Source organism: Tachypleus tridentatus, chromosome 5 (assembly GCF_004210375.1).
Source record: "Tachypleus tridentatus isolate NWPU-2018 chromosome 5, ASM421037v1, whole genome shotgun sequence".
NCBI lineage: Eukaryota > Metazoa > Arthropoda > Merostomata > Xiphosura > Limulidae > Tachypleus > Tachypleus tridentatus.
In genome coordinates this window covers 45,911,011-45,937,729 of record NC_134829.1, presented here as the reverse complement: position 1 = coordinate 45,937,729, position 26,719 = coordinate 45,911,011, and the positions used below count along the sequence as shown (strand labels likewise).

General features: G+C 34.8%; 1 protein-coding gene and 1 long non-coding RNA gene across 4 annotated transcripts in view; one reads left to right on the top strand and one right to left on the bottom strand.

Annotated features, from left to right (window-relative positions):
• Positions 1–26,719, bottom strand: part of LOC143251074 (uncharacterized) — a 95,370-nt gene that overhangs the window by 5,247 nt on the left and 63,404 nt on the right. The window contains exons 15-21 of one of the 3 annotated variants that reach the window (XM_076502427.1): positions 25,997–26,187; positions 22,914–22,952; positions 21,156–21,289; positions 16,545–16,729; positions 13,345–13,508; positions 12,675–12,747; positions 4,100–4,232 (exon numbers count right to left, since the gene is read on the bottom strand). In XM_076502427.1, the coding sequence (XP_076358542.1) occupies positions 4,129–4,232; positions 12,675–12,747; positions 13,345–13,508; positions 16,545–16,729; positions 21,156–21,289; positions 22,914–22,952; positions 25,997–26,187 (890 nt within the window). In that variant the 3' untranslated portion in view covers positions 4,100–4,128. The remainder of the gene's footprint in view (positions 1–4,099; positions 4,233–12,674; positions 12,748–13,344; positions 13,509–16,544; positions 16,730–21,155; positions 21,290–22,913; positions 22,953–25,996; positions 26,188–26,719) is intronic. The other 2 variants (XR_013028482.1, XM_076502428.1) reach the window with 2 other exon arrangements.
• On the top strand, positions 691–7,826 carry LOC143251077 (uncharacterized). The gene is made up of 3 exons (XR_013028486.1): positions 691–1,047; positions 4,145–4,246; positions 7,081–7,826. It is a non-coding gene; the product is annotated as an uncharacterized LOC143251077 (long non-coding RNA).

Here is a 26,719-nt window from a genome sequence, read left to right as displayed (position 1 = left end):
AAGTTTGATAACGATTATGTCAACGTGAGATAAGCCTCGTGATTTTCCGGGTAGAGCAAAGTGTTTCAAATATTTTCGTTAAGCCTAAATTTTTACACAAATTCAAGAGGTGAAAGTTAAACAAGCTAGTGGTGCTCACCTGTATCAGGATCTAGCTTCACAGCGTTTAGAGTATCAAGAACTTTTCACGTTTATGTTACCAGTTTGAATTGTTAAAAATGAAAGGAGAGACTAAGAATAATAAAAAAACAACTCACAATTCAGATTTTGAAAAACACACACACTAAAAAACAGACTTAGTGGAACTTCCAAGATATTCAAAAAAGAGGTGAAAGGAAACCTTTAAGACAACACCTAAATTAAAAAAAATATTTTGTACTGTTTGTTTAACCCTAGAGGCCGATTAGTCTATATGTATTCTTCTCAAACCAAAACTTCCATGTAGTTCGTAAAAAAGTATTAAAACACATTGTATTAAAAAAAATGACTGAGAATCTAATCAACAATTTCTTGATGACAAGAAACCCACTGGAAATAAAAATATATCTCAGAACGGCTGGTATGGGTATTAACACTTTTATTGATAAGGAGAAAACAACCTAAGCCATCTTCAGGTTAATAAAGAGAGTTCGAATGTGACCGTTGTCGGACACATGTCTAGGTGCGAAAGTATAAACGAGCGCAGGATTATAGAGGGTGTTGCAGGTGGATGTTAGTATAGGTATAAAGGTGTTCCTTGGTTTAATTTTGAACAGTTCCACGCTAGTCACAGAGCAAGTCAGACGTGCCGATATCTCTGCCAACATGCTTTTTAAGACGAAACGATCATCCACACCAGTTAGGCTGCCAATATCGGCGGTATTTGTCGACAGTCTACCGTCGAACCTCACGCTGCTTCAAGTCGCCACGTTCATCGCCCAAGCCAAACCGGGTGCAAACATCGAACCGTCCAGGACCCGAATCTTACGCCGGGGAAGAATTCTCATCCAGCCCGCCACTACCGCAGACCAAATTTATCTATGCCAGCCATGGAACACTGAATTGAAAGTAAGTTGTTCCCCTACTAAAAGTCCTGTCAGTCTTTACTCAGTATTCCTCAGGGGCGTCGATCCATCAATACAACCGGAAGAAATCAAACTAGCCATAGAATCTCAATTCATGCCAAGGTATACGCTGTTCATTGAATTTTCTCCAGAAAGACTAATCTACCTACGAACTTCATGAAGATAGTGACAATGTCGAAGTACAGTGCTGACTGTATTTTACGTGACGGATGTTACTACCACATATTTCACCTTAGAGCCGAATCTCTCATCGACAACTTTTCAATTCTTGGTCAAACAAAGCACCCCGACATAATAGACAACCAACGGACTATTTCGAACGAGAAACTACGAAAATACCGCCGAGTCTAGATCCAACTAGAAACACGAACGCAGATACAGATAACTCGACCCAGAAGACGTCAACTCCCTCTGATAACAACAAGATTTAGCAGTCCAAGGAAGAAAAGTGACAGATCATGCCAGACCTCAGTTCCAGTTCCACAGAATTCAACTACCAGCCAGACTCAGATCATCAACAAGATAACTATCGACGCGTCAGTTCAAATAGAAAAACAAATTACCATCACTCAGAAAACACAAACCAAAATTACAAGAAGAAAGAAAACATCTCAGACCAGCGAAGAACAACTCAACAGAAGAACAGCCAGTTGTTTAACTACCAATACCACGTTTTTCTTTATCATCAATGGGCTTCAGGTGTGAAAACAAGTTCATGACGAAGTTACTACCTGATCTACAAGACCGCAGCTAGCAGTTTCCACATATACCACCAGTGTTTCTTTTTATTCCTTTGTTTCTTCCCAGCTACTTCCGGGCACGGTCTGGGTAGATTTTTCGGCGCCCAGGCCGTGTGTTGAAGTGGGTTTTCTCGGGGTACTCCTGTTTTCCCCCACAGCAAAATCTCTGGCATTGGATCTGTAGGTCCCAGCCACATTCTCACCTGATCCTGAAAAGAGCCGTTTATTTATCCAGTTATAGTTAATTATAACTCATTTCGCCAGCCGCCAGCGTATTCCGACCATGGGCCAAGGTCTGGTCACTTCACTTACGCCACCCTCGTCCAGTTCTCCCGTCTTTCGTATTACTCTCAAATACCCCATTGCACCTTCAAAATGTCAAAATAAAAGTAAATGAAAAAAACCCCATGACAATTTTAATAATTTCTCACGTGATGGGACGAAGAGGTACCACAACGTTCCTGACCACTCCAGTTGGAGAGAGAATTCCTCAGATTTCTCTCTCTCTAAACTAAACCCTTGTCACGTTAGTTTGCGTTTGGTTTAATTTTGGTTTTAGTTGCTGTATAAGTAGGACTTATTTGATTTTGCGTTTCTTTATATTTGTTTCCATACTTAATATCTGGGTATTTTCTATGATTATATTGTATTTATTTTATTTGCTGTGTTCAAAAACGTGTGAAGGTGTTGTTTTTTTTGTTCTTTGAATCTAGTTTCCATTTTACTGCTTGTGTCTCCAACATAGAAGTCGTGGCAGTTGTTGCATTGTATTTAATAAATTATGTTGGTGTTGTGTTTGTCAGTGTAGTTTTTACATAGTGTGGACTTTAGTTTGTACCTGGTTTTTGAATACCTTTGGTGTTTACTGGAATGTTGTGTTTTGTTATAAGTTTTTTCTAAATGTTGGTTATTTTTTCACCGATGTCGGGAGCATATGATATGCAGCAGTCTAAGGTTTTGTAGTTTGTTGGATCTTGGGATTTATTGTTGGTCTAGGTTGTATGGTTTTTTAAAGAAATTTGTTGATGTTGATGAAGAGTTTTTTTATTTTGTTGATTTCATTGTTAATTTTATCAGGTTAATACAGTTTTGTGACTGTGTTTATTTGGTTTCTTAAAATGTTGAGTTTTTGTTTTGTTTCATGTGCTGAGTCCCAGGGAATGTATAATCCAGTATGGGTGATTTTTCTGTGGATTTCTGTTTTGAATTGTGTATCAGTTCTAGTGATTTTGAGGTTAAGAAATGTTACTTGGTTAGTTTTTTGTCCTGTTCACAGGTGAACTTAATGTTAGGGTATATCAAGTTAACGTAACTGGAAAAACCAAGTGTGTGTTGTGTACATGTGAATCCAGCAATTTGATCACCAAATTACCTGTACCAGTGTAGTGATGGGTGTAATGCTGAATTGATAGCTTGTGATTCAATCTGTGAAATAAAAATGTTGGCTAGAACTGGCGACACGGGATTCCACATACTTAGGGCATTTATCTGCAGGAAGTTTTGGTTATTGAACATTAAGTTAGTTTTGGTGGTAATGAATTCTATAAGGGTTGCGAGTTGGTTGCTGGGAATGTGTATGAATGGGTTATTTTAATATAAAGTTTTAAAGCTGTCTTGCAGGCTTCAATTATTGGGACTTCTGTGAAGAGGGAGATTACATCTTTATGTTCAATACAAAACTTAAGTCCACACTGTATAAAAACTACACTGACAAACACAACACCAACATAATTTATTAAATACAACGCAACAACTTCCACGACTTCTATGTTGGAGACACTAGCAGAAAAATGGAAACTAGATTCAAATAACACAAAAAACACCTTCACACGTTTTTGGACACTGCAAATAAAATAAACACAACATAACCATAGAAAACACCCAGATATTAAGTAAGGAAACAAATATAAACAAACGTAAAATCAAAGAAGCCGTACTTACACAGCAACTAAAACCAAAAGTAAACCAATATAAAGGAACACCTTTATACCTATACTATTTAATAACCTAGCATCCACCAGCAACGCCCCCTATAATTTCGTACCCGTTTATATTCTCGTCCCTAAGACATGTGTCCGTCAACTGTTACATTCAAGATGACCTAGGAAGGTCGAAACGTTGTTCTTTCCTTATCAATAAATGCGTTAACACTCATACCAGCTGTTCTGAGATAGATTTTTATTCAACACTTTCCTCAATTCTAGAACATTTTATGATATTTATGAGAGAAACAGAATATTTTAAATCCCTTAATGATATTGAATTGAAAAAAAAAAGATATATATTTCAACTTACCTATCATTTGCGACGTCCTTGACACATTATTAAAATATATTACAGCCTGCACCTTGGCAGCCTTGAGACAGCAGTGGATGGGCAGTTAAATTGCTTGTTGGAAACGTGGGAACTTTACGTTGTTGGCTACTCACTAGCTGGGCAGAGGTAAGATGAGTTAATTGACTCGTATATATAATCTTTGTTATCATCTAAGTTATATCACATTTGATGACTTCATCCCTCTGGACAATTTTTTTCTTCTAAAGATAACTATCACAATTTCAAGCGAAATAAATATTAAAGGTCCATTCTGAGTAAGATACTGCCTTGGTTTAATAAACACCAGTAACAAAGACAAAAAGGGTTGAGTGCCTTCAAAAGGTGATATTTTTTCGTCGCAAAGAACAAAAGAGGCGCAGTTGTATCTTAGTCCTTTTATTTTTCAGAGGTTATACATAAATTAATATGTGAGTGTATGATGAATGTATTAATATTGTTTGATTAAAGTCAACACAAACTAAACAGACTTGAGTACATTCCGCTGTAGTACATGGTGTGACACTCCTAAACAGACTTGATTACATTCCGCTGTAGTACATAGTGTGACACTTCTAAACAGACTTGATTACATTCCGCTGTAGTACATAGTGTGACACTTCTAAACAGACTTGAGTACATTCCGCTGTGTACATAGTGTGACACTCCTAAACAGACTTGATTACATTCCGCTGTAGTACATAGTGTGACACTTCTAAACAGACTTGATTACATTCCGCTGTAGTACATAGTGTGACACTCCTAAACAGACTTGAGTACATTCCGCTGTAGTACATAGTGTGACAATCCTAAACAGACTTGAGTACATTCCGCTGTAGTACATAGTGTGACACTCCTAAACAGACTTGATTACATTCCGCTGTAGTACATAGTGTGACACTTCTAAACAGACTTGATTACATTCCGCTGTAGTACATAGTGTGACACTTCTAAACAGACTTGAGTACATTCCGCTGTGTACATAGTGTGACACTCCTAAACAGACTTGATTACATTCCGCTGTGTACATAGTGTGACACTTCTAAACAGACTTGATTACATTCCGCTGTAGTACATAGTGTGACACTTCTAAACAGACTTGATTACATTCCGCTGTAGTACATAGTGTGACACTCCTAAACAGACTTGATTACATTCCGCTGTGTACATAGTGTGACACTCCTAAACAGACTTGATTACATTCCGCTGTAGTACATAGTGTGACACTTCTAAACAGACTTGAGTACGTTCCGCTGTAGTACATAGTGCGACACTTCTAAACAGACTTGAGTACATTCCGCTGTAGTACATAGTGTGACACTCCTAAACAGACTTGAGTACATTCCGCTGTAGTACATAGTGTGACACTCCTAAACAGACTTGATTACATTCCGCTGTAGTACATAGTGTGACACTCCTAAACAGACTTGAGTACATTCCGCTGTGGTACATAGTGTGACAATCCTAAACAGACTTGATTAAATTCCGCTGTAGTACATAGTGTGACAATCCTAAACAGACTTGATTACATTCCGCTGTAGTACATAGTGTGACACTCCTAAACAGACTTGATTAAATTCCGCTGTAGTACATAGTGTGACACTTCTAAACAGACTTGAGTACGTTCCGCTGTAGTACATAGTGTGACACTCCTAAACAGACTTGATTACATTCCGCTGTAGTACATAGTGTTTTTTGTTAGGGGGGGGCTTCTTGTATTCAAATTCCGAGAGGCTGTTTTAGTTTCTACTTCGTTACTTATATATCTGATTTTTCCATCCAGTAATGGTACAGGCACCTGTCTCCATGATGAGTCGTTTTTTGCAAACAAAATATCATTTGAGTGTTGTTAATTATGTTGTAGTTAATAATAACCACACTTGATGAAATTTGTAGAATAACTTGTGAAGTTCTTACATCTTTGTACGTTTTACATGTTTTTTTTCAATGATACTATTAAAACCACATTTTAAGATAAATTTGAATTTTCTCAGTGTTACTTTTTTCCTTTTTCTTCCAAATAGTTTAAATATTGACGGTTAAAATAGTATCAATATTTTTAAGTCAAAGCGTAGCCTAGTGGTTAGCGAACTGATTGAGGGAGCTCGAAGACCTCTGTTTCGAAATGTGGTGCTACCAAACACGCATCACTTTCAACTGCGAATGCAATATAAATGTGAGTGTCAGTTATTCTGTTAAGAATAACCATTGATGACAAATTGATATTTCATCGGCGTTTGGATATATCTAGATATTATGTTCAATCTAGACTGCAAATTATTATAGATTATTACTTATTATTACGTTGTATTATGTATAACTTTTAGATCTCGTTTTTAAACCACCTTAGAAACACATGAAACCTTATCTTAATAGTGAGTTTTAGTAACATTTTAGTTTTTCACCACAGCAATTCCTCTGGTGGGTCAGCAACAAGTGTGTGAACTTAATGTGCTAAAATCCCATGTTTGATTGTCATGCTGAACAGAATGTAGATATCCTATTCTGTAGCTTCGACCTAAATTAACAAAAGCAACATCACCGGAGAAAATTGTCTTTCATAACAGCTGAACGGCCTGGTCAAATATGCTTATGAATGAGGCATAGTCGTCATACATAATATTCATTTAAGTATAGACCACAGGGATGGCAAATACCTAATACCACCTACTGTCTGCAATAGCTGATTTTAACCCAATAGCGGGATTTACTATCACCCTTACGTTGAACCCGCTGTTGGAAAAGGGATGCGTGTTTGGAAGCACAACGGTTTTAAACGGAGTTCTCGAATCTCTGTATGATTCGCTAACCATTAAACTACATTCAGACTAATAGTTAGGCTTGTAAAGTATCGAATTTATGTTTGTTTTTGACTAACACACCTATATGCAAAGTTATAGATGAATAATAAAATTTAGTTGAATAGCAAATGTTATAAGCTTTTCTTTTCTAACAAAAAACAGCATATAGCCAGAGAGCCACATCCAAGAAATCTACAAAAACAGAAAAATACCAGTCTGCCTCAATTATACTAATTACTTTGGCATAAAATTTGAGAACAGTGCTTTATTATGAAGTCCTTGTCAAAGTATATTTATACAAGATGTCTTCGAAGATGACCGGCAGCTTATGAAAAAGTCACATTTTAGATTTGTTAATAAGTTGTATTAAATGATACAATTAAAATGTAAGTTTTTGTGTTTAAAGTAATAATCATTGATGTAAATTATTTTGTTCCTTAAAAAATATCATGAAGTAGATAAAATATAGGTCAAAAGGTCAATAAGTGAAACAGAATTTCTAAGATATTAAAAAGTAAAAATGTAACAATTGCACAAGAATTGTAACAAATTGTAACACTTGTATTTAATTTTTCAGTGGATTTTAATAATTTCATACATTACAGAGTTACATTCTTTTGTTACTTAGCTTTCGTTTGCAGTTGTTTCCAGACTAAGCAATGCAATTGGGTACACAAATTATGTTTGTCACGGTGTTTGCATTGATGTTGAATGTAAAATTTATATTAGCTGAAAATGATAGATAACATGTTAAACCCTAAATAGATGCTAACAAAATATCTAGATGTAGAATTGAATTTTAATTGGATTTTATACAATTAACAGATGATAATAAAACATTAATTTCCAGAAATGTTTACATTAATAGCGATTGTGTATTAATTAGTACTTTATATAATTAGATTGGAACATCCTCACTTTTATATAGACTTTTTATTTTAAATAGAGCAGTATGGCTTATTACGTTGATTCATGGTGGTGGTGAATTTTGCTTTACAGGTTGATTTAAGAGGGATTAGAACATGAGATCATTATGGAACCACAAATATTATGAAGGAGACCAAAACCATCAAAAAGATTTTTCAAAATGTTTACTTTGTCAGGTCAGTTAAGCAGAAGACATGAAAGATTTGACTGGAAGTGGTATGGTATTATTTTTTTGTTCTTTTGAAAATCGAAAACATGAAGTAACCTACAGATTGCGCACACTGTCACAAGAAAAACCAGTGGTTCTCAGTATGAGGTCAAAGTGTGATCGTTCATGCAGAAGAAACTACACTCGTGATATAAGAATAATGCTGAACAGTTAGAACCGAAAAGAGTTAAAACTTTAGAAGTTGTCAATTCTGATACATTTGTATTAAAGGAATATTTTTAGGATTTCTCGCGATATCCTAATAACGTTATATCTGAAGTAATAACAACGATATTTGGAGGGGTATTTTGTACAGAGCCACGTGTGTTGCCCCAACGAAGAGAAGTACAAACAATTTATAAATCGTTGTCTTGAAGAAACTGATACTAGGATTGTTGCTCATCTGGCATATGTGTGGAAAGCCTGGAATTTAAATAAGTTGTAGTTACTCGCACTGAAGTTGACAGAATAATGTCTTGCATGTATCATTTTTTTGGGGGTGTAATAGAAATTTGAATTCGGAAAAATGATATATTGTTAGCAGTTCACGAGACTGTACGTGCTTTACTGACAGACTTTGATAGTCTTGGTATATTGTGCCAACATTTACTTGCTTCAATGACCCTAGATGTCTTTACTAAGTGCTGTTATACCATCATGCAAATGGTACAGCGAAACAACTACCAATACCAACAGACTTTGTCAGTGTTAGCAAAATTACTTGCTTTAATATCCTTAGATGTCTTTACCAAGTGCTATTGTACCATTAAGCAAATCGAGCAGAGTTACAACTACCAATACCAACAGACTTTGTCAGTGTTAGCAATATTACTTGCTTTAATATCCTTAGATGTCTTTACCAAGTGCTATTGTACCATTAAGCAAATCGAGCAGAGTTACAACTACCAATACCAACAGACTTTGACAGTCCTAGTATATTGTGCCAGCACTTAGTTCAATGTCTCGAGATGCCTTTACCACGTGCCGTTGTACCATCGTGCAAACTCTACAGAGCTATAACCACCAATATCAACAGACTTTGATAGACTTAGTATAATGCGATAACTTTTACTTGCTTCAATATCGTGAGATGTCTTTACCAAGTGCTGTTGTACCATTGTGAAAATCGTACAGAGATACCAATAACAAGAGAGACTGACAGATGTGTGAATGGCGAAAGGCTTGTTCCAATTTTGTGTGCAAACACAACAAAATCAAATCTACCTTATGGAAATGTTAAGCCTTCAAAAGTTTAAAAACCTAAATTTCTACACGTTTGAAAATATAATGCGATATTGGTCTTTCATGTTTAGGTTCCGTTGAAATGCGGAAAATTAAATTTTGGTATAGACGATAAAAGTGATTTGAATCATTAAGGTTATGCTTTTGTTCTTGTTTTGTGATATTCTTTTCTTATCTATTCTGGTAATATCGCTAAATGCTTGAATTTTCAGGATTTCAAATGTACGAGCAAGTTTAATTTGAACAGGATATACTGAGAAAATGTTTGGACATACTGTTAGTTGTTACTATGAAGGTTAACGTTACGTTACAAACAAAATATTCATAAATATGTAATATTTGACATCATATTATAATATAAACTATAAAAATGTCATTAATATATTGTTATTCTCTTGAATTGTTTGAGTAAAAATAAAGTAACGAGATGTGCACGTGGTTGACCCCTGACCTTAATGGCGCGGTATTTCAATCCCGATGGAACTACAGGAATATATTTTTATATACATTAAACAATTCTGAATCACCATAGTTATTTTACATATGGATTAAAATATGGCCCAGGATGAGACTGCTTCATGATGACCTGGATGAAGAACCATCATGATGATACGTGTGAAAACAAATGATTTCAAATGTTTTGCAAGGAATGCTATAGCCCAACATTATTTCTCTACCTTCATTAACAATTAAGATGTTGAAAGTAGTTAAAAAAAAGATTTGTACATCTCTTCGGCCTGTTTTTCGTCAGGAGAAATTGAGGATCCCTGGCTAATGGTGTTTTCACTTTGAAAAACAAAACTTGTTCAAGGAGTGTATTTTGTATTAGAGATCGTAAGAAACACAGTGAAGAGGAAGTAATGTTGGATGCTGTGATTTTTACACATTGTTGAAATCAATCGAACGTTTTTGCTAACCAGTACAATACTTCTGATTAGAATAAGGCAAAAAGTCATTTCACTTATTTTGTTTGCAAAACCGTAAACATATCTAACAAATAAAATAAGCTTTAATATATAATATATTTGTATATTATTTTCATTTTTTAAAGAAATTGCTATTTTCTTTAGGAACATCTTAATTAAATTACACAGGCCTACGATGGTTTAATCGTCTTAACATTTTCATGTTCAACAACTCCTGTATGCTAAATCAGAAAATGATATCCATTACTTACACATTTTTACAAAATGTGAAAACGCAGTACATAAAAGAAAGACCACAATATGTAGTTTTTAGGCTAAAAGATGTAGATTTCACGCATATAAAAACGAAACATGAGGAACACAGATACAAGTTAGTTTACATCAGTGTTCTCCCATTTTCTACAGATTGTTTGTATTTTTGTTAACAAACATGAACATAAAAATGTTCATTGTTGTAAACTAAATAATAATTTGATCTAATTAAACGTTTTTCTTCCCGATTTGTAAAACAAATTCTGATGTGATAGAAAAAAATAATATTATTTCCAAAACCTGCGTCGGCGAACTATGAGAAATTTGTTATTAAAACCAAAACAACTTTTATGAAGTTTAAATTCGCAGGCCTGTGTTATTGTCTATGTCATAACAGTATTAAGAACCGTATTTACAGATAATTACAGAAATACCCTGTAAAATTGGATTAATCATGCATTCAAATGATATTATATCTAAAACACAAATAACACACAAAATATACAGCAGGCCTCTAATATTCCTAAAGAAGAGATGGATAGTTTGAATATTCGTAATTGGATCTTGAAAATATAAAATACAACGGGTTTGTTTCATTATTGTTGATATAGATTAAAGATAAAATAAACTGTTGACAACAATACAGAATCATTGAAAACACATCAAGCGTTTCTTCTAAAACTTTCAACAAACAATTTGTGAGTTGAATACTGAAATTATATCCTAAACAAGATAACTGTTCTAATCTTAGAAAAAAATAATTCATATTTAAAAGCTTAATGTTTAGAAATAAATATTTATTATTTATTAGTATATTGTTTATGTTCCACAAACTTCACATACGTGCAAGTGTAATTCACAAATAAAAATAACGAAATATAAAATGTTATTTACGTAAGCATAACTAAAACATCCTGCAATGTTTTACAACATATATATATATATATATATTTGAATTGGTAAGCTAAGAATCTAATGCATTATTGTGACACTTATCTTGGGTAACGAAATAGATCATATAAAATGAATATGGATTGTTTGTTTAGTGCAAATACCACACAGTGAGATATCTGTGCTCTGTCCACCGTGGGAAAAGAAACTACGAATATTTTGTTTGTGTGTGTCTTATATCAAAGCTACATCTGGCTATCTGCTGTGTTCACCGAGGGTAACTGAACTCCTACGTTTATCCAGCGAGAAATCACGAATTTTTAGCATTGTAAATCCGTAAACATATCGTTGACCCCCGGGGGACTTGGATATGGTAACGAAAAAAGGACAAAAACAAGCTTTGTTTTTGTTAGTCGTAATTTACGTAACATTCCCTTTATTCTCATTTCTCTGTTTACATGAACCTACATTTTAAACAATCAGAATTTGCAGAAGTAAGACCAGAAAAGCCAACCCGGTTAAGAACAGGAAGTAATTTGTTCTGACATTTATATTGAAACCTCAAAGGTATTAACGTTATAAGATGACAGTCGTTTTGCTATTTTCGGATCATAATGATACTTTTGTTTGTTTTGTTTTTATGAATTTTGCGCAAAGTTACATGTGCGCTAGCCGTCCCTAATTTAGTAGTGTAAGACTATAAGGAAGGCAGCTAGTCATCACTACCCACCGCCAACTCTTGGGATACTCTTTTACCAACGAATAGTGGGATTGACCGTCACATTATAACGCCCCCACGGCTGAAGAGGCGAGCATGTTTGGTACGACGGGGATGCGAACCCGCTACTCTCAGATTACGAGTGAGTCACACGCCTTAACCCACCTGGCCATGCCGGGGCCCGTAATAATACTTCATTCACATTAAACTATTTGTTTCAATGCAGAAGTGAAACTGAATTATGTAAGATTTGGTATATGTGGTAGAAACGTAAAAATGTAATATAAGTACTTTTTACTCGAGTGTAATATCATGAAAAAAAAACAAAACGTTTTAGTTGCGCTAACCTTGTTTAGGTAACGAACGAACTATTAGTGCACTGTTATCAAATATCTTATCTTTCGGATGCTTTAACAGACATAAAGGAGAGAGAGGAAAACAGTCCAGATGCGATCATGCGCACTGACTTCATATTGAACAGAGGTATACGAATACACGATACAGAACATTCTCGAATCTGAGAAACAACATCACGTTGTCATATCGTGCAAGCAAGCTCACACCACACACAAGAAATGATGCTCCTTCATACCCTTTGTAGAATCGGTTGATGCCACGGATTTCCGATGGTAATGTTTGTGGAACTTTTTTTCGTGATCGGGATGCTGTAAAAATTGACGAGAGCAATGGGCAGGTTGGAGACATGACGAAACCCATCTTACCAGTATATTTTCTATAGATTATGCCATTTACACAATTTGATTGGTGAAGGTGAAGAGTTCCTAGAATGTTTCTAGGAACAACGATGTTATTTAAAATTATAACTTGTTTTCTAATGGGTGTAAGGACGGCTTTCGTTAAATATAGTATAACACTTATATAAGTAAAATATACCAGCTATGATGAGGTTATATAACATTTAAATATATTTTTCAAAATGTCGAAGTCTTTTCCTTATCTCGAACTTTTTCATTTTATAGAACGTTGTTTGAGAACCATATACAGTTCTTATATCTTACCAGTAACCATGGTAATTTATAAATAATTTTAACTGCTTCACCATTTATAATACGTGATAAAATATGTTACCGTACTGAATAACACGTCCAAAAATGTGCATCTTTTTGCTTTAACTTCTGAAATTTGGTTCTAAAATATAATAACATTTATAGTTTTAATATAAAAAGAGTAACAATCAATGTAGCCATTGTAATTTTGTAAATCTTATTTAAGAAATGTATCTGTAAAATAAATTGACTTACAAATTTAACCTCGCCATTAACGTTTTGCAAACGCGCCATCTTTTGACCGGCTCCGCCATTTTCTAGGCTACTTCGAGTTTTTCCAGAAGGGTCGCGTGGATAACGACTCTTGTCGTGACTTTGTAGTTTGTACCATCTTGCTTGCTCGTCTATCAAAGATTCATCTGGAAGAAATATCCAGCAACAATATGTTAACTAGCTTTTAAAGTTCCACTTTACAATGATATTTACAACCTAACAATATTGGTAGACAATTCCCTTTACGAATAAGCCAAAATTCTGTTTGTTTACTGGATTTTGCCAAAAGCAGCACGAGGGCTATCTGCTCTAAAATTTTTTTATGATGAAGTGATAGAGGTAGCTTAACATAAAGTTTTGCTTGTTTGTTTTTGAATTTTCGCGCAAAGCTACTCGAGGGTTATCTGGGTTAACAATCCCTAATTTAGCAGTGTAAGACTAGAGGGAAGGCAGCTAGTCATTACCACTCACCGCCAACTCTTGGGCTACTCTTTTACCAACGAATGGTGGGATTGACCGTCACATTATAACGCCCTCATGGCTGAAAAGGCGAGCATGTTTGGTGTGACGGTAATGCGAACCCGCGACCCTCAGATTACGAGTGGCACGCCTTAACCCACCTGGCCATGCCGGGCCCAACTCTTGAACTACTCCTGTTAAGACAAACAGTGGGATTTGATAATTATTATTTTAACGCCTTCACACCAACAAAGTGTGTAGGTCGAATCTACATAGTCACACACGTTAAACAATGGGCCACGCTTGACCTCTGACACAATTTCAACCATGGGGGACAATGTTAAGTCCGAAAGTGGTTAAATCGAAAAGAGCATCAAAACTGGTTAAAGTACATCTGTGTACTTCAAACTATTTTAATTCTGTTAATCCAGGTTTTAGGACAAAGTAACATCCTCACATTTTTTTCTCTGAAAAATTAGCGTTTAATTTTTTAATGATCACCAGACACAAAGCAGGTCCGATGAGGAGTGAGACGATCACAGTAAACTGGACAAACAAATAAAGGTACGAAAGAAATCAAATCATTATTTAAAACACTATGAATTTCGGAAGAAACAGTAGTTACTACGTGGGAAAGTAGTTAATGTATGTTAAAACTTAAAATTAACATATTTTCGTATTCCACCAGCTTTGAAGCTAGAAAAATTAACTTTTCATGCAATTGATGCAATATTTATCACAAGTTTCGCACAGTAGTAGCGTTTAATGAAATAATATACAACTGCTCGAGTCAATTCATTAGAGACCTTTACCAATCATTAGCAGCTTTTCACTAAAGACGTTGGCGAGTCAGTGACAGCTTTGCAGTGGAATATGTCCCCCAGAGGCTCAAAGTTATGTCTGCGGACTTACAACGCTAAAAATCGGGTTTCGATACATGTATTGGGCATATCACAGATAGCCCATTGTGTAGCTTTGTGCTTAATTCAACAGCAATGGAATAAAATATGAAAGATAAAGTTGTTAATGGAAAAGCTTTGAGCCATTTTTATGTTTGTTTGTACAGGTGAAAAGTTAATCACATTACTTATTTCTTATTTCATAACTTTTACACTAATATCACAAATGACGTACAAAAATTTTAAAACACTAAGTTAAATAAAGACTTTTCATGAAAATAAATAAATGTAGAGGCCCGGTATGGTCAGGTGGTTAAGGCACTCGACTCGTAATCTGAGGGTCGCGGGTTCGAATCCCCGTCTCACCAAACACGCTCGCTCTTTCAGCCATGGTAGCGTTATAATATTACGGTCAATCTCACTATTCGTTGGTAAAAGAGTAGCTCAAGAGTTGGCGGTGGGTGGTGATGACTAGCTGCCTTCCCTCTTGTCTTACACTGCGAAATTAGGGAAGGCTAGCACAGATAGCCCTCGTGTGTCGTTGTCCGAAATTAGAAAAACAACAACCTAAGAAAAGTAGTTATTTCATTAGTGAAATACTATACAAGGCTAACACTTTCGCAACCGAAACGTTTTGTATGCTTATCGTAAATATACATGCATAAAATGTATGGAAACAATGACGTAACGATACGTAGTCGTGACTGTATACAGAGAATTCTCAAATTTCTTGAATTTCGTGCAGAGATATCCGATGCTATCTCCACTAGTCCTTCCTAATTTTATAATTATTTAGAAGGAATATAACTAGACAACACCATCCATCGCCATCTCTGGAGTTTTCTTTACAAACGAACAGTGAGATTGATCGTAATATTGTAACGCCCCCAAAAGCTAAAAAGGCAGTTGTATTCAGCGCTGGGTTTTCATACACCACCCGAAATTCTCTAAACCTTGTTGAATATTCAACATTAAAAAAAAAAAAACACATCTAATTCTACAAGATATATATATAATTTCACGGTGATCAAGACGTACTCTTTCTCTTCAAATATTTGTTTGTTTCAGCTCAACGTTACCTGCCCCGTGTCTGTGCAGAATCGAACACGTTACTTTAAGATATATAAGCTGTTAAGTTGTGCAATGAGACACAACGAGACCACTATCTACACCTTAAAAACATTGAACCAGTGATTAAAGTACAGAGGTTAATGAGAATTTTGTTTCTTTCGTGTATGTTATAAACTTATTGATATGAAATTCCAAAGTTGAGCCTACGACATGATCACATGTTACAGATATGAACGACAAAATATAATAGTAAGAGAAGTTCCAATTTTCGTTTATAATAACAAGAAACGGAGCTTCAAATTATTTATCAGTAACGACTCTGTTTGCAAGTGTGCTGCTGAGTTTAGTCGAATCAGGAAAATATTCGTTTGTTTGTTTTTATAATAGTTGAATGATTCATAAGTATGATATTTTCAGACTAATACAATAACTTATTTTAATAAATTATTTATAGATGACGCCTGTATAGTAATCACTGTTATATAACACCTTCTAATGATAATTTATGTGATGGTCCAAGAGTGTCTTTTATTCTCTTCTTTCCAGTGGCGTAGCTAGGGTTTTCAGCGCCCGGGGACAAAGTCAGTTTTCGCGCCCCCTCGTGTAAGCCATAACTCCTAATTATGTAACATCAATTTGGCGCCCCTCCGATGCTGCGCCCGGGGGCAGCAACACCCCCTTGCCCCCCCTAGCTACGCCACTGCTTCTTTTATATTATTTCACCACGAAGTTTTCTAACTTGTTAATAATCACCTGCCAAGTCCACAATGACCTCTCCAAGAAATTCGCTTGGTTTATGAATGTCATAGTTCCACACGCTAATTTCCAGAAACTTTTGTTGTAATAATTCTCTAGTAATGTTAGGGTAGACCATGGTCTGGTTCCACTCCGGGTTACTACACCGTGAGAAATATCTTGTCCGCCTTTGATTCTCAATACTGAAAACAAACAGTTGAGAGGTTTATGATACCACAAAAAGAAAACTTGTAACTAAATGCTTAGCAATGAAATATTAGTGGCGTTTGAAACTCGAAAACTTGGATCGTGTTTGACTGCTCGTAAATAAAACATTAATTACGTTTAAAACTTGAAAACTAAGATCACTCGTAACTGTTTAAGTGTGAAACATTGGTGATGTTTGAAACTTGAAGAAAACTAAGGTTATTTGTAACTGCTTAAGAATATGATATAAGTGAAGTTTGAAACCTGAAATCCAAGGCTTCTTGTAAATGGCTAGAAATAAAATACCAGTGACGTTTAAAGCCTGAAAAACTAAAGTCTCTTGTAACTGCTTAAGTGAAAACATTACAAGCAGGAAGTATGTTCTAATGAGTCATAATTATTCTCATTTTTGTATCAACTAAAACTAAGTGTTCACTAAGAATACTGAAATGTTTGAGTTTTTCATGAGCAAATCTTCTATTATAATTTTAAGTTACATGTCCTAAACTTTGCGAAGCGAAACACGTGTTACAATAACAGACTACTTAATAACAAGACACTTAAAATCATTAAAAAATAAATTCAAGTCTATTAAGTCTTAAAACTATAGTATAATCTGAACTAAGAAAGAAAACTTTTAATAGGACAATGTCAAAAGAAGCAGGTATTTTATATTTAGATGTGAAACTATTCAACTAGAGGTGCCAGAACGAGTTTCATCTGGCAACTTTATCCGTGATGCCGTAATCGATAATAGTCTGAGAGCTGGAATACCTGCTTTCTTTTCACTCGTGTGGTTTGTCGGCTGGCGTTGTTAACATTTGATGATGTATTTGCATCTAAACAAACTGACTTTTTAACATTCACGTTACTCGTGGCAAACTTTGAAACCAACTGACATTTTTTAAGTAATTAAAAATCTCCAACCCCATGATCGTCTCGTGCCAGTATTCACAACGAGCAAATTTATTAAAACACCTCAAAGATCATTATTTTAAGCGCTTCACACACAAAATAGTCATTAGTTTGCCATATAACTGCACTAATCAATCTTCACTAAACTTACTGAATTTCTTATCACGTGATGTCTCTGAGCCACTTCATGGTTTATAATTAGTCTAGCCACATTTGGCCATCAATATCGGCTTGGCATTCTTGATGACCTAGGAAGGTCAAAACGTTGTTCTCTGCTTCATCAGTAGAAGTGTGAATACTCGTACCAGCCGTCCAGAAACACATTTTTACTTCAAGTGGGCTTCTCGTCATCAATAATTACTTCACTACGGCGATTACACGAGAAGTGTAAGTCTTTTGTGTTTCTTTCTGTGCTGTGTTATCTGTTTAAACTCCATTATGCCTAAACTTACCTATATTACGCAATTGTTAACCGTACACGCTCATGCGATCATAACAAAACCTAAACCAAATGATTATCAACAGAAGAAATGACATCTATTTAAACCACCAGTGCAGAAACGAAAAACTAATCCCTAATTTTGTAAAGATAAAAGTACCCAAGAAGTTTAATCATTGTACAAATATTATCCATAATTTACAAAAAAAATCTACTAAAAATTGTGTTATTCTCGAAATATAAAGAACTAAATAACCTGCAGAAGCAAAAAATGAATCTTGACTATCAACTGGCCTGCTGCATTCGACCAGATATTTATGGACTCATACAACGCGCCATCAATCAAATCAACAATAAGAACGACAAAGAAAAGAGGATCCGCCACAACAAGGAACTAGATAAACTAAGGTATCAACAACAACAACAACAACATGACAAACCATCAACAAACCTCGTAATTAACAGATCCGACCGATAATTAAGCAATGAAGAGATATATCTACTCAACAAAGGTCTGAACTTTGCGCCCCCCGCTAGTATAGCGGTATGTCTCCGGATTTACAATGCTGAAATCAGGGGTTCGATTCCAATCGGTGGGCTGAGCAGCTAGCCCGATGTGGCTTTGCTATAAGAAAAACCACACACTCAACTTTGTAGTAACACTTAGACATATTCCAAGATAACACAAGAAAATGGAACGTCGTTCTCTGCTTTATTAGTAAAAGTATTAATACTCGTACCAGCCGCTCTGAGATACGTTTCTACAACAGCTTGGCATAGTTATGGTATTATATGTGAGAATTTTCTTAAAAGTCTCTGATGTAAATTTTATTTTTTATACAGCTTATTTAAAGCTTCATTCCTTCAGTGCAGTTCGCAATTTTATAAGACATACAATCCAGCAAATCCAAGGTTTGTTCTCTGAGGTCAAACTCTGACTTCGTGAATACCATTACATTAGCTGGAGATTTCTTGAACTTTCTTTCTTTGCTAAATAATCACAAGGTTTCTTGGAAGTGTCTTCTCTCAATAAGAAAGTTTGACCAATCAGCTTCTTTCCAGAGAGCAGAGTACGATGTGTTAATATATTGTGGCATTTGTTCTACTTTATAATTCCAATAAGTGTGTAAAGGTGAAAAAAATCCATAAATAAACATGTTGTGCCGCAATCCGTTACTGAGCCTTGACTCTTTGAAGAACATATACAGCCGGTTGGAAGCAAACTGTTAAAATTTAGACTCACCTGTTCAAAACATCTTGTCATATAAGTTCAAGGATAATAACTCATTTTTCACAAAAGCTATGGTTTTGTTATATTTTTTTCTTTGCTGCATAAGGACTTTCTTGCCATACGTCTACAGAGTCCTTGAGAATGTTTTATTCACGAATCGTTCTCTGCGCGTGACTTGTTTATATCATCAGTAACGTCTTATAGATTTCTCCTGGTTCTTCAATGAATTGATTTTTATATGTCTAACATCTCTTTCACTAAACTTTCCCCCCTGCTGGTGCAACGTGACTCAACATTCTTGTGTAGTGTACATATATTACCTGGAGAACAGCCAAGGTCTTTGTTGGAAATTCTTCCTAAACGTCAACAAGCACTATGCAATTGTTTGACCATGACTGTTAAATAATATTTCTTATATATGTTTTAATGGTAACACCACACTATATTAGCTACCCTGGAAGACGTTTGCAAAAGTATTTATGTGCCTTCGTGGGTCCATATGAATGTAGAAAGCTACATTTTTGTTAGTGATGACTGTTACAGAGACTAAAGACAGCCACAGGTAGCAATGTTACAGCGCTATTTTTTAGTTATATTAGCATTGTTGACAGATAGTTACGTAATAAACTATGGGTAATTATGTGATGTTCTTCTCTAGAAATGTGTAACATTAAAATCATGAATGAAGTAACACAATCAATAATTTGCCAATTTTAATGTTTTCCTGTGCATTCTAAAATACAATGTTCTTGTTTCATTTCCATTTGTACACTACTGTATACCAATGTGGTGTTTTAATAAATCTGTACACTACTGTATACCAATGTGGTGTTTTAATAAATCTGTACACTACTGTATACCAATGTGGTGTTTTAATAAATCTGTACACTACTGTATACCAATGTGGTGTTTTAGTAAATCTGTACACTACTGTATACCAATGTAGTGTTTTAATAAATCTGTACACCACTGTATACCAATGTGGTGTTTTAATAAATCTGTACACTACTGTATACCAATGTGGTGTTTTAGTAAATTTGTACACTACTGTATACCAATATGGTGTTTTAGTAAATTTGTACACTACTGTATACCAATGTGGTGTTTTAATAAATCTGTACACTACTGTATACCAATGTGGTGTTTTAATAAATCTGTACACTACTGTATACCAATGTGGTGTTTTAATAAATCTGTACACTACTGTATACCAATGTGGTGTTTTAATAAATCTGTACACTACTGTATAGCAATGTGGTGTTTTAATAAACCTGTACACTACTATATACCAATGTGGTGTTTTAGTAAGTCTGTACACTACTGTATACCAATGTGGTGTTATAATAAATCTGTACACTACTGTATACCAATGTGGTGTTTTAATAAATCTGTACACTACTGTATACCAATGTGATGTTTTAATAAATCTGTACACTACTGTATACCAATGTGGTGTTTTAATAAATCTGTACACTACTGTATACCAATGTGGTGTTTTAATAAACCTGTACACTACTATATACCAATGTGGTGTTTTAGTAAGTCTGTACACTACTGTATACCAATGTGGTGTTTTAATAAATCTGTACACTACTATATTCCAAGGAAAAGAAGAAAGCGACGTTCACATGAAGTACATTCTCTGATAAAGCACGTTCACAGTACATTATCAGACAGAGGATACAATGATCCTTTAAGAAATGGTTATTGTTGTATATTTTACCAAATCAAGACAACAATGTTTACAGTTTCTTGACGTACAAGATTATCACTTTCATAACGGAAAATTAGTTACATTTCTTTAAATCTCATCATAAATATTCCTCTGGAAACATACCGTCTTCCGGGCAAAATATAACATTTTACAAATGGATCTGGAAAGCCGCTGTTGTCCCTCGATGTTTCCAGGTTTCGTGCTTTTACAATGGTAACATATAGTATAGATGCTTTGGAGTCAAAACACACTTGAATCTGAAATATAAGTAACCAACTTCGTTACGCACTTCTATTGAAATACAAATTATAAATATTCCCAATGTATCTCCATAAAAACACATCTGAATCGGTAATATACATACATTTTATCATAGGTATCTTTAAAAGCTTCTCAAATTTGATATGTGAGCAAAAAATGTCGCCACAGATCTCTGTTAAAAACACACCTGAGAAACCTGAAATCTACGCAACTGATTTACCTTTTAACTATTTAAAAAATTGTAGAAAAGTTCAGAGTTACAACGACATTAAAATAAATTAATTTCACTGGTTAGATAGTCGTGTTAACAAGCTTTAGTTTAACAAGAAACTAGTTATTCTGCTGAACACCACATTAACGTTTCGATTAATGTTAACAAGCTTTAGTTTAACAAGAAACTAGTTATTGTGCTGAACACCACATTAACGTTTCGATTAATGATACGATTGATTTAAATACAACAGTTAATTGAACAATTAGAGAAGCAAAATTAAAGAGAGATAAAAAAAATGTATAGTGATTAGATAAATATAACACATAATACTTTAATAAAGACGTCCATTAAAATAATAATAGTATCACCAATAATATACTTTATTGGTTTAATTGAAATTTCCGGGTTCCTTAACTTTAATATTAGTTTGTATATAAATCTTCCGGTTGGAAAATGACCCTTGAAGATTAACTTATCTTCGGATTATTACTATGTTTATATAGTTCGGAGCCATACAATAATTAATTGTTTCAATACATCTTCGTAAGCTGTTTAGAGAACCACTGTTAATTAATTAGTATATAACACGTGAAGTTGTAATAGTATTATGCGTTGTACTTACTTTAGTATATAACACGTGAAGTTGTTATAGTATTATGTGTTGTACTTACTTTAGTATACAACACGTGAAGTTGTTATAGTATTATGTGTTGTACTTACTTTAGTATATAACACGTGAAGTTGTTATAGTATTATGTGTTGTACTTACTTTAGTATATAACACGTGAAGTTGTTATAGTATTATGTGTTGTACTTACTTTAGTATATAACACGTGAAGTTGTTATTGTATTATGTGTTGTACTTACTTTAGTATACAACACGTGAAGTTGTTATAGTATTATGTGTTGTACTTACTTTAGTATACAACACGTGAAGTTGTTATAGTATTATGTGTTGTACTTACTTTAGTATATAACACGTGAAGTTGTTATAGTATTATGTGTTGTACTTACTTTAGTATATAACACGTAAAGTTGTAATAGTATTATGTGTTGTACTTACTTTAGTATATAACACGTAAAGTTGTAATAGTATTATGTGTTGTACTTACTTTAGTATATAACACGTGAAGTTGTAATAGTATTATGTGTTGTACTTACTTTAGTATATAACACGTGAAGTTGTAATAGTATTATGTGTTGTACTTACTTTAGTATATAACACGTGAAGTTGTTATAGTATTATGTGTTGTACTTACTTTAGTATATAACACGTGAAGTTGTAATAGTATTATGTGTTGTACTTACTTTAGTATATAACACGTAAAGTTGTAATAGTATTATGTGTTGTACTTACTTTAGTATACAACACGTGAAGTTGTTATAGTATTATGTGTTGTACTTACTTTTATTTCACCGGCTATGTGTTGGGCTTGGAGCTTAGACTGAAAGATGAAATAAAAACTTACAACGTATTCAGAATAACACTGAACTGATGTATAATTACAACTAATAAACAGAAATGCACAACACTGAGATCTATTTCTTCGTCTTAAAGTGTGCTTCTAGTTAATATATAATAAACATTACATGTACAACTGTTAAATAAGGCATAACTAAAATAAATACATAATTATCAGAGAGTGCACTAGCATTGTCTGTGCATGGATGTCACTGACGCCAGTATTAAAGCAATACGCAAGTCATTTGGATTTTTCTTCTCTACAGGTCATCAGAAGCTAGATATCAAGCCTTACCTGGTATAGTTGGTCATCAGAAGCTAGATATCAAGCCTTACCTGGTATAGTTGGTCATCAGAAGCTAGATATCAAGCCTGACCTGGTATAGTTGGTCATCAGAAGCTAGATATCAAGCCTTACCTGGTATAGTTGGTCATCAGAAGCTAGATATCAAGCCTGACCTGGTATAGTTGGTCATCAGAAGCTAGATATCAAGCCTGACCTGGTATAGTTGGTCATCAGAAGCTAGATATCAAGCCTTACCTGGTATAGTTGGTCATCAGAAGCTAGATATCAAGCCTGACCTGGTATAGTTGGTCATCAGAAGCTAGATATCAAGCCTTACCTGGTATAGTTGGTCATCAGAAGCTAGATATCAAGCCTTACCTGGTATAGTTGGTCATCAGAAGCTAGATATCAAGCCTGACCTGGTATAGTTGGTCATCAGAAGCTAGATATCAAGCCTTACCTGGTATAGTTGGTCATCAGAAGCTAGATATCAAGCCTTACCTGGTATAGTTGGTCATCAGAAGCTAGATATCAAGCCTGACCTGGTATAGTTGGTCATCAGAAGCTAGATATCAAGCCTTACCTGGTATAGTTGGTCATCAGAAGCTAGATATCAAGCCTTACCTGGTATAGTTGGTCATCAGAAGCTAGATATCAAGCCTTACCTGGTATAGTTGGTCATCAGAAGCTAGATATCAAGCCTTACCTGGTATAGTTGGTCATCAGAAGCTAGATATCAAGCCTTACCTGGTATAGTTGGTCATCAGAAGCTAGATATCAAGCCTTACCTGGTATAGTTGGTCATCAGAAGCTAGATATCAAGCCTTACCTGGTATAGTTGGTCATCAGAAGCTAGATATCAAGCCTGACCTGGTATAGTTGGTCATCAGAAGCTAGATATCAAGCCTTACCTGGTATAGTTGGTCATCAGAAGCTAGATATCAAGCCTTACCTGGTATAGTTGGTCATCAGAAGCTAGATATCAAGCCTTACCTGGTATAGTTGGTCATCAGAAGCTAGATATCAAGCCTGACCTGGTATAGTTGGTCATCAGAAGCTAGATATCAAGCCTTACCTGGTATAGTTGCCACATATGTATATATACATCACTGTTTAGCAAGTGTCGAAAACTGGCGAACAACCAAAACTAAGTTTTCTTATTTTCATCACCAGACAGTTCTAGTAGTAACTATAATTTTATCATTATTTGGTAGAGTAATGCAGTCTTCACGATGTCTCACTACCTGTTTTATTGTTTTTACATGTAAAATCTATAAAGCTTTAGTTACACTGTATAACCTGTTAACTCACGTGCGCCACCTTATGAAAAGTATACAGGTATTAGGAAAATGTATCACCAAATAAAAACTCATGTACGGCTGGCCAGTCATCTTGAAAAAGAGAACCAAACAAGACAGGAAAGAAGTGACGTGATCTGTCTGATGATCACATGGCAGAAAATGTCCACTCTCACTATCTTGTTTGGAAAGGAAGTGAACATATCACGTGATCTGTCTGATGATCACATGGCAGAAAATGTCCACTCTCATTCCTATCTTGTTTGGAATGGAAGTGAACATATCACGTGACCTGTCTGATGATCACATGGCAGAAAATGTCCACTCTCATTCCTATCTTGTTTGGAATGGAAGTGAATATATCACGTGATCTGTCTGATGATCACATGGCAGAAAATGTCCACTCTAATTCCTATCTTGTTTGGAATGGAATTGAATATATCACGTGATCCGTCTGGTGATCACATGGCAGACAATGTCCACTCTCATTTATATCTTGTTTGGAATGGAAGTGAATATATCACGTGTTCCGTCTGATGATCACATGGCAGACAATGTCCACTTTCATTCCTATCTTGTTTGTAATGGAACTGAATATATCACGTGTTCCGTCTGATGATCACATGGCAGACAATGTCCACTCTCATTCCTATCTTGTTTGTAATGGAACTGAATATATCACGTGATCCGTCTGATGATCACATGACAGATTATATCCACTCTCATTCCTATGTTGTTTGGTTCTGTTTTTATCATGCACATTAGCCAGCCCTACATAGGTTTTTTATTTAGCGATTAGCGATGGATTTTCACATATTTGTAATAAAAACCATATAAATTACAAATGGTTTTGACAGATTTCTTAATTTGCCCATTTTGGATTCCAAATCAAGGTTAAAAACAAACAAACATTGTAAGAAATATACAGTTTACGTAATTTAATAAAAATCTTATGTCTATTGGTTTGTTTAAAGCTTCGTCAACTTTCGACGTTTAAAGCATAGCTTTGAAAATTATGTGTTATTTTTTAAAATTTCGAATGTATCTTTAGTTCAGATACATTTAAGTTCCTATTCATGTAAGTAAGTAACACTGAAAAAACGATAAATTCATTATCCTTAAATCTCTTTGTTATATTTCTTTGGTTTTTATGATTAAATATTACAAAAATTTGTGATAGTTGTGGGATGATAGTGGAATCTGATAAAACCTTTTAGCTCGAAATGTTTGTGGAGTTATTAGTCCAGACTTGTAAGGTACACCATTTGGTGTATACTGTATTATACTGTCTGCAGTTCCTTCTTTATTATATTCCATTATCATTTTTACCCTATTTGTCTATTATCTCATTTTTATCATTTATACTTTTTGTGCGTATTATTTTGCTCTCGTGTCATGATCTCCCATCTCCACCCCATCACTAATATATATATTATAACCCACCTGTTCATCATCCGTAGGGCTGTTGCTAGGTAACTTGTGACCTGCGGCTCGTGAACCCGACATGTCCTGAAGAGACCCTTGATGGTGATTATGGTTGAGTGTTCCTGATTCGTGACGTGCACGTGACTGGATAACACTCTCATCAAAATTACGTGGAACATTTATATGACTGTCCACGTGTGAAATGTCCACTGGAACCCACGATAAGGATAAAAGTGGATTTAATTTTCGAAATTAGATATAAAATAATAGTGATGCACGTATATCTATCTCTTTCCCTACATACATAACTATATGGAATACGGATGAGATAGTTTAATTGGCACACACGCGGAGATATATATCACTCTTCTTTGTGTTATATCAAAGGTATACAGTCGATTATTGGTAGCTGTTTTGCCTTGGTGAGATAATTATGTAAAAATACAAATGTAAGCGATTGCGCAAGTAAAACTGTAATAAAATAATGTAAAATGGTATTATTTATACAGGAATATAAATGTGGTCACTTTAAAGTAAAAGTGACGGAAGCCACAACACTCAAAAGCACTGAGGACATTCCGTCCATCAGACACAATCAGATTAGTAGATGCAAAACAAGACAGTAAGATACAGATAATTAAGGCTCTAAGAACTGGGTGCTAGCACCCACAATGTACCATTACCACTTATCATTTACAGCCGGTTGTGGGCATGATAATTACCACTAGAGACATAAAATAG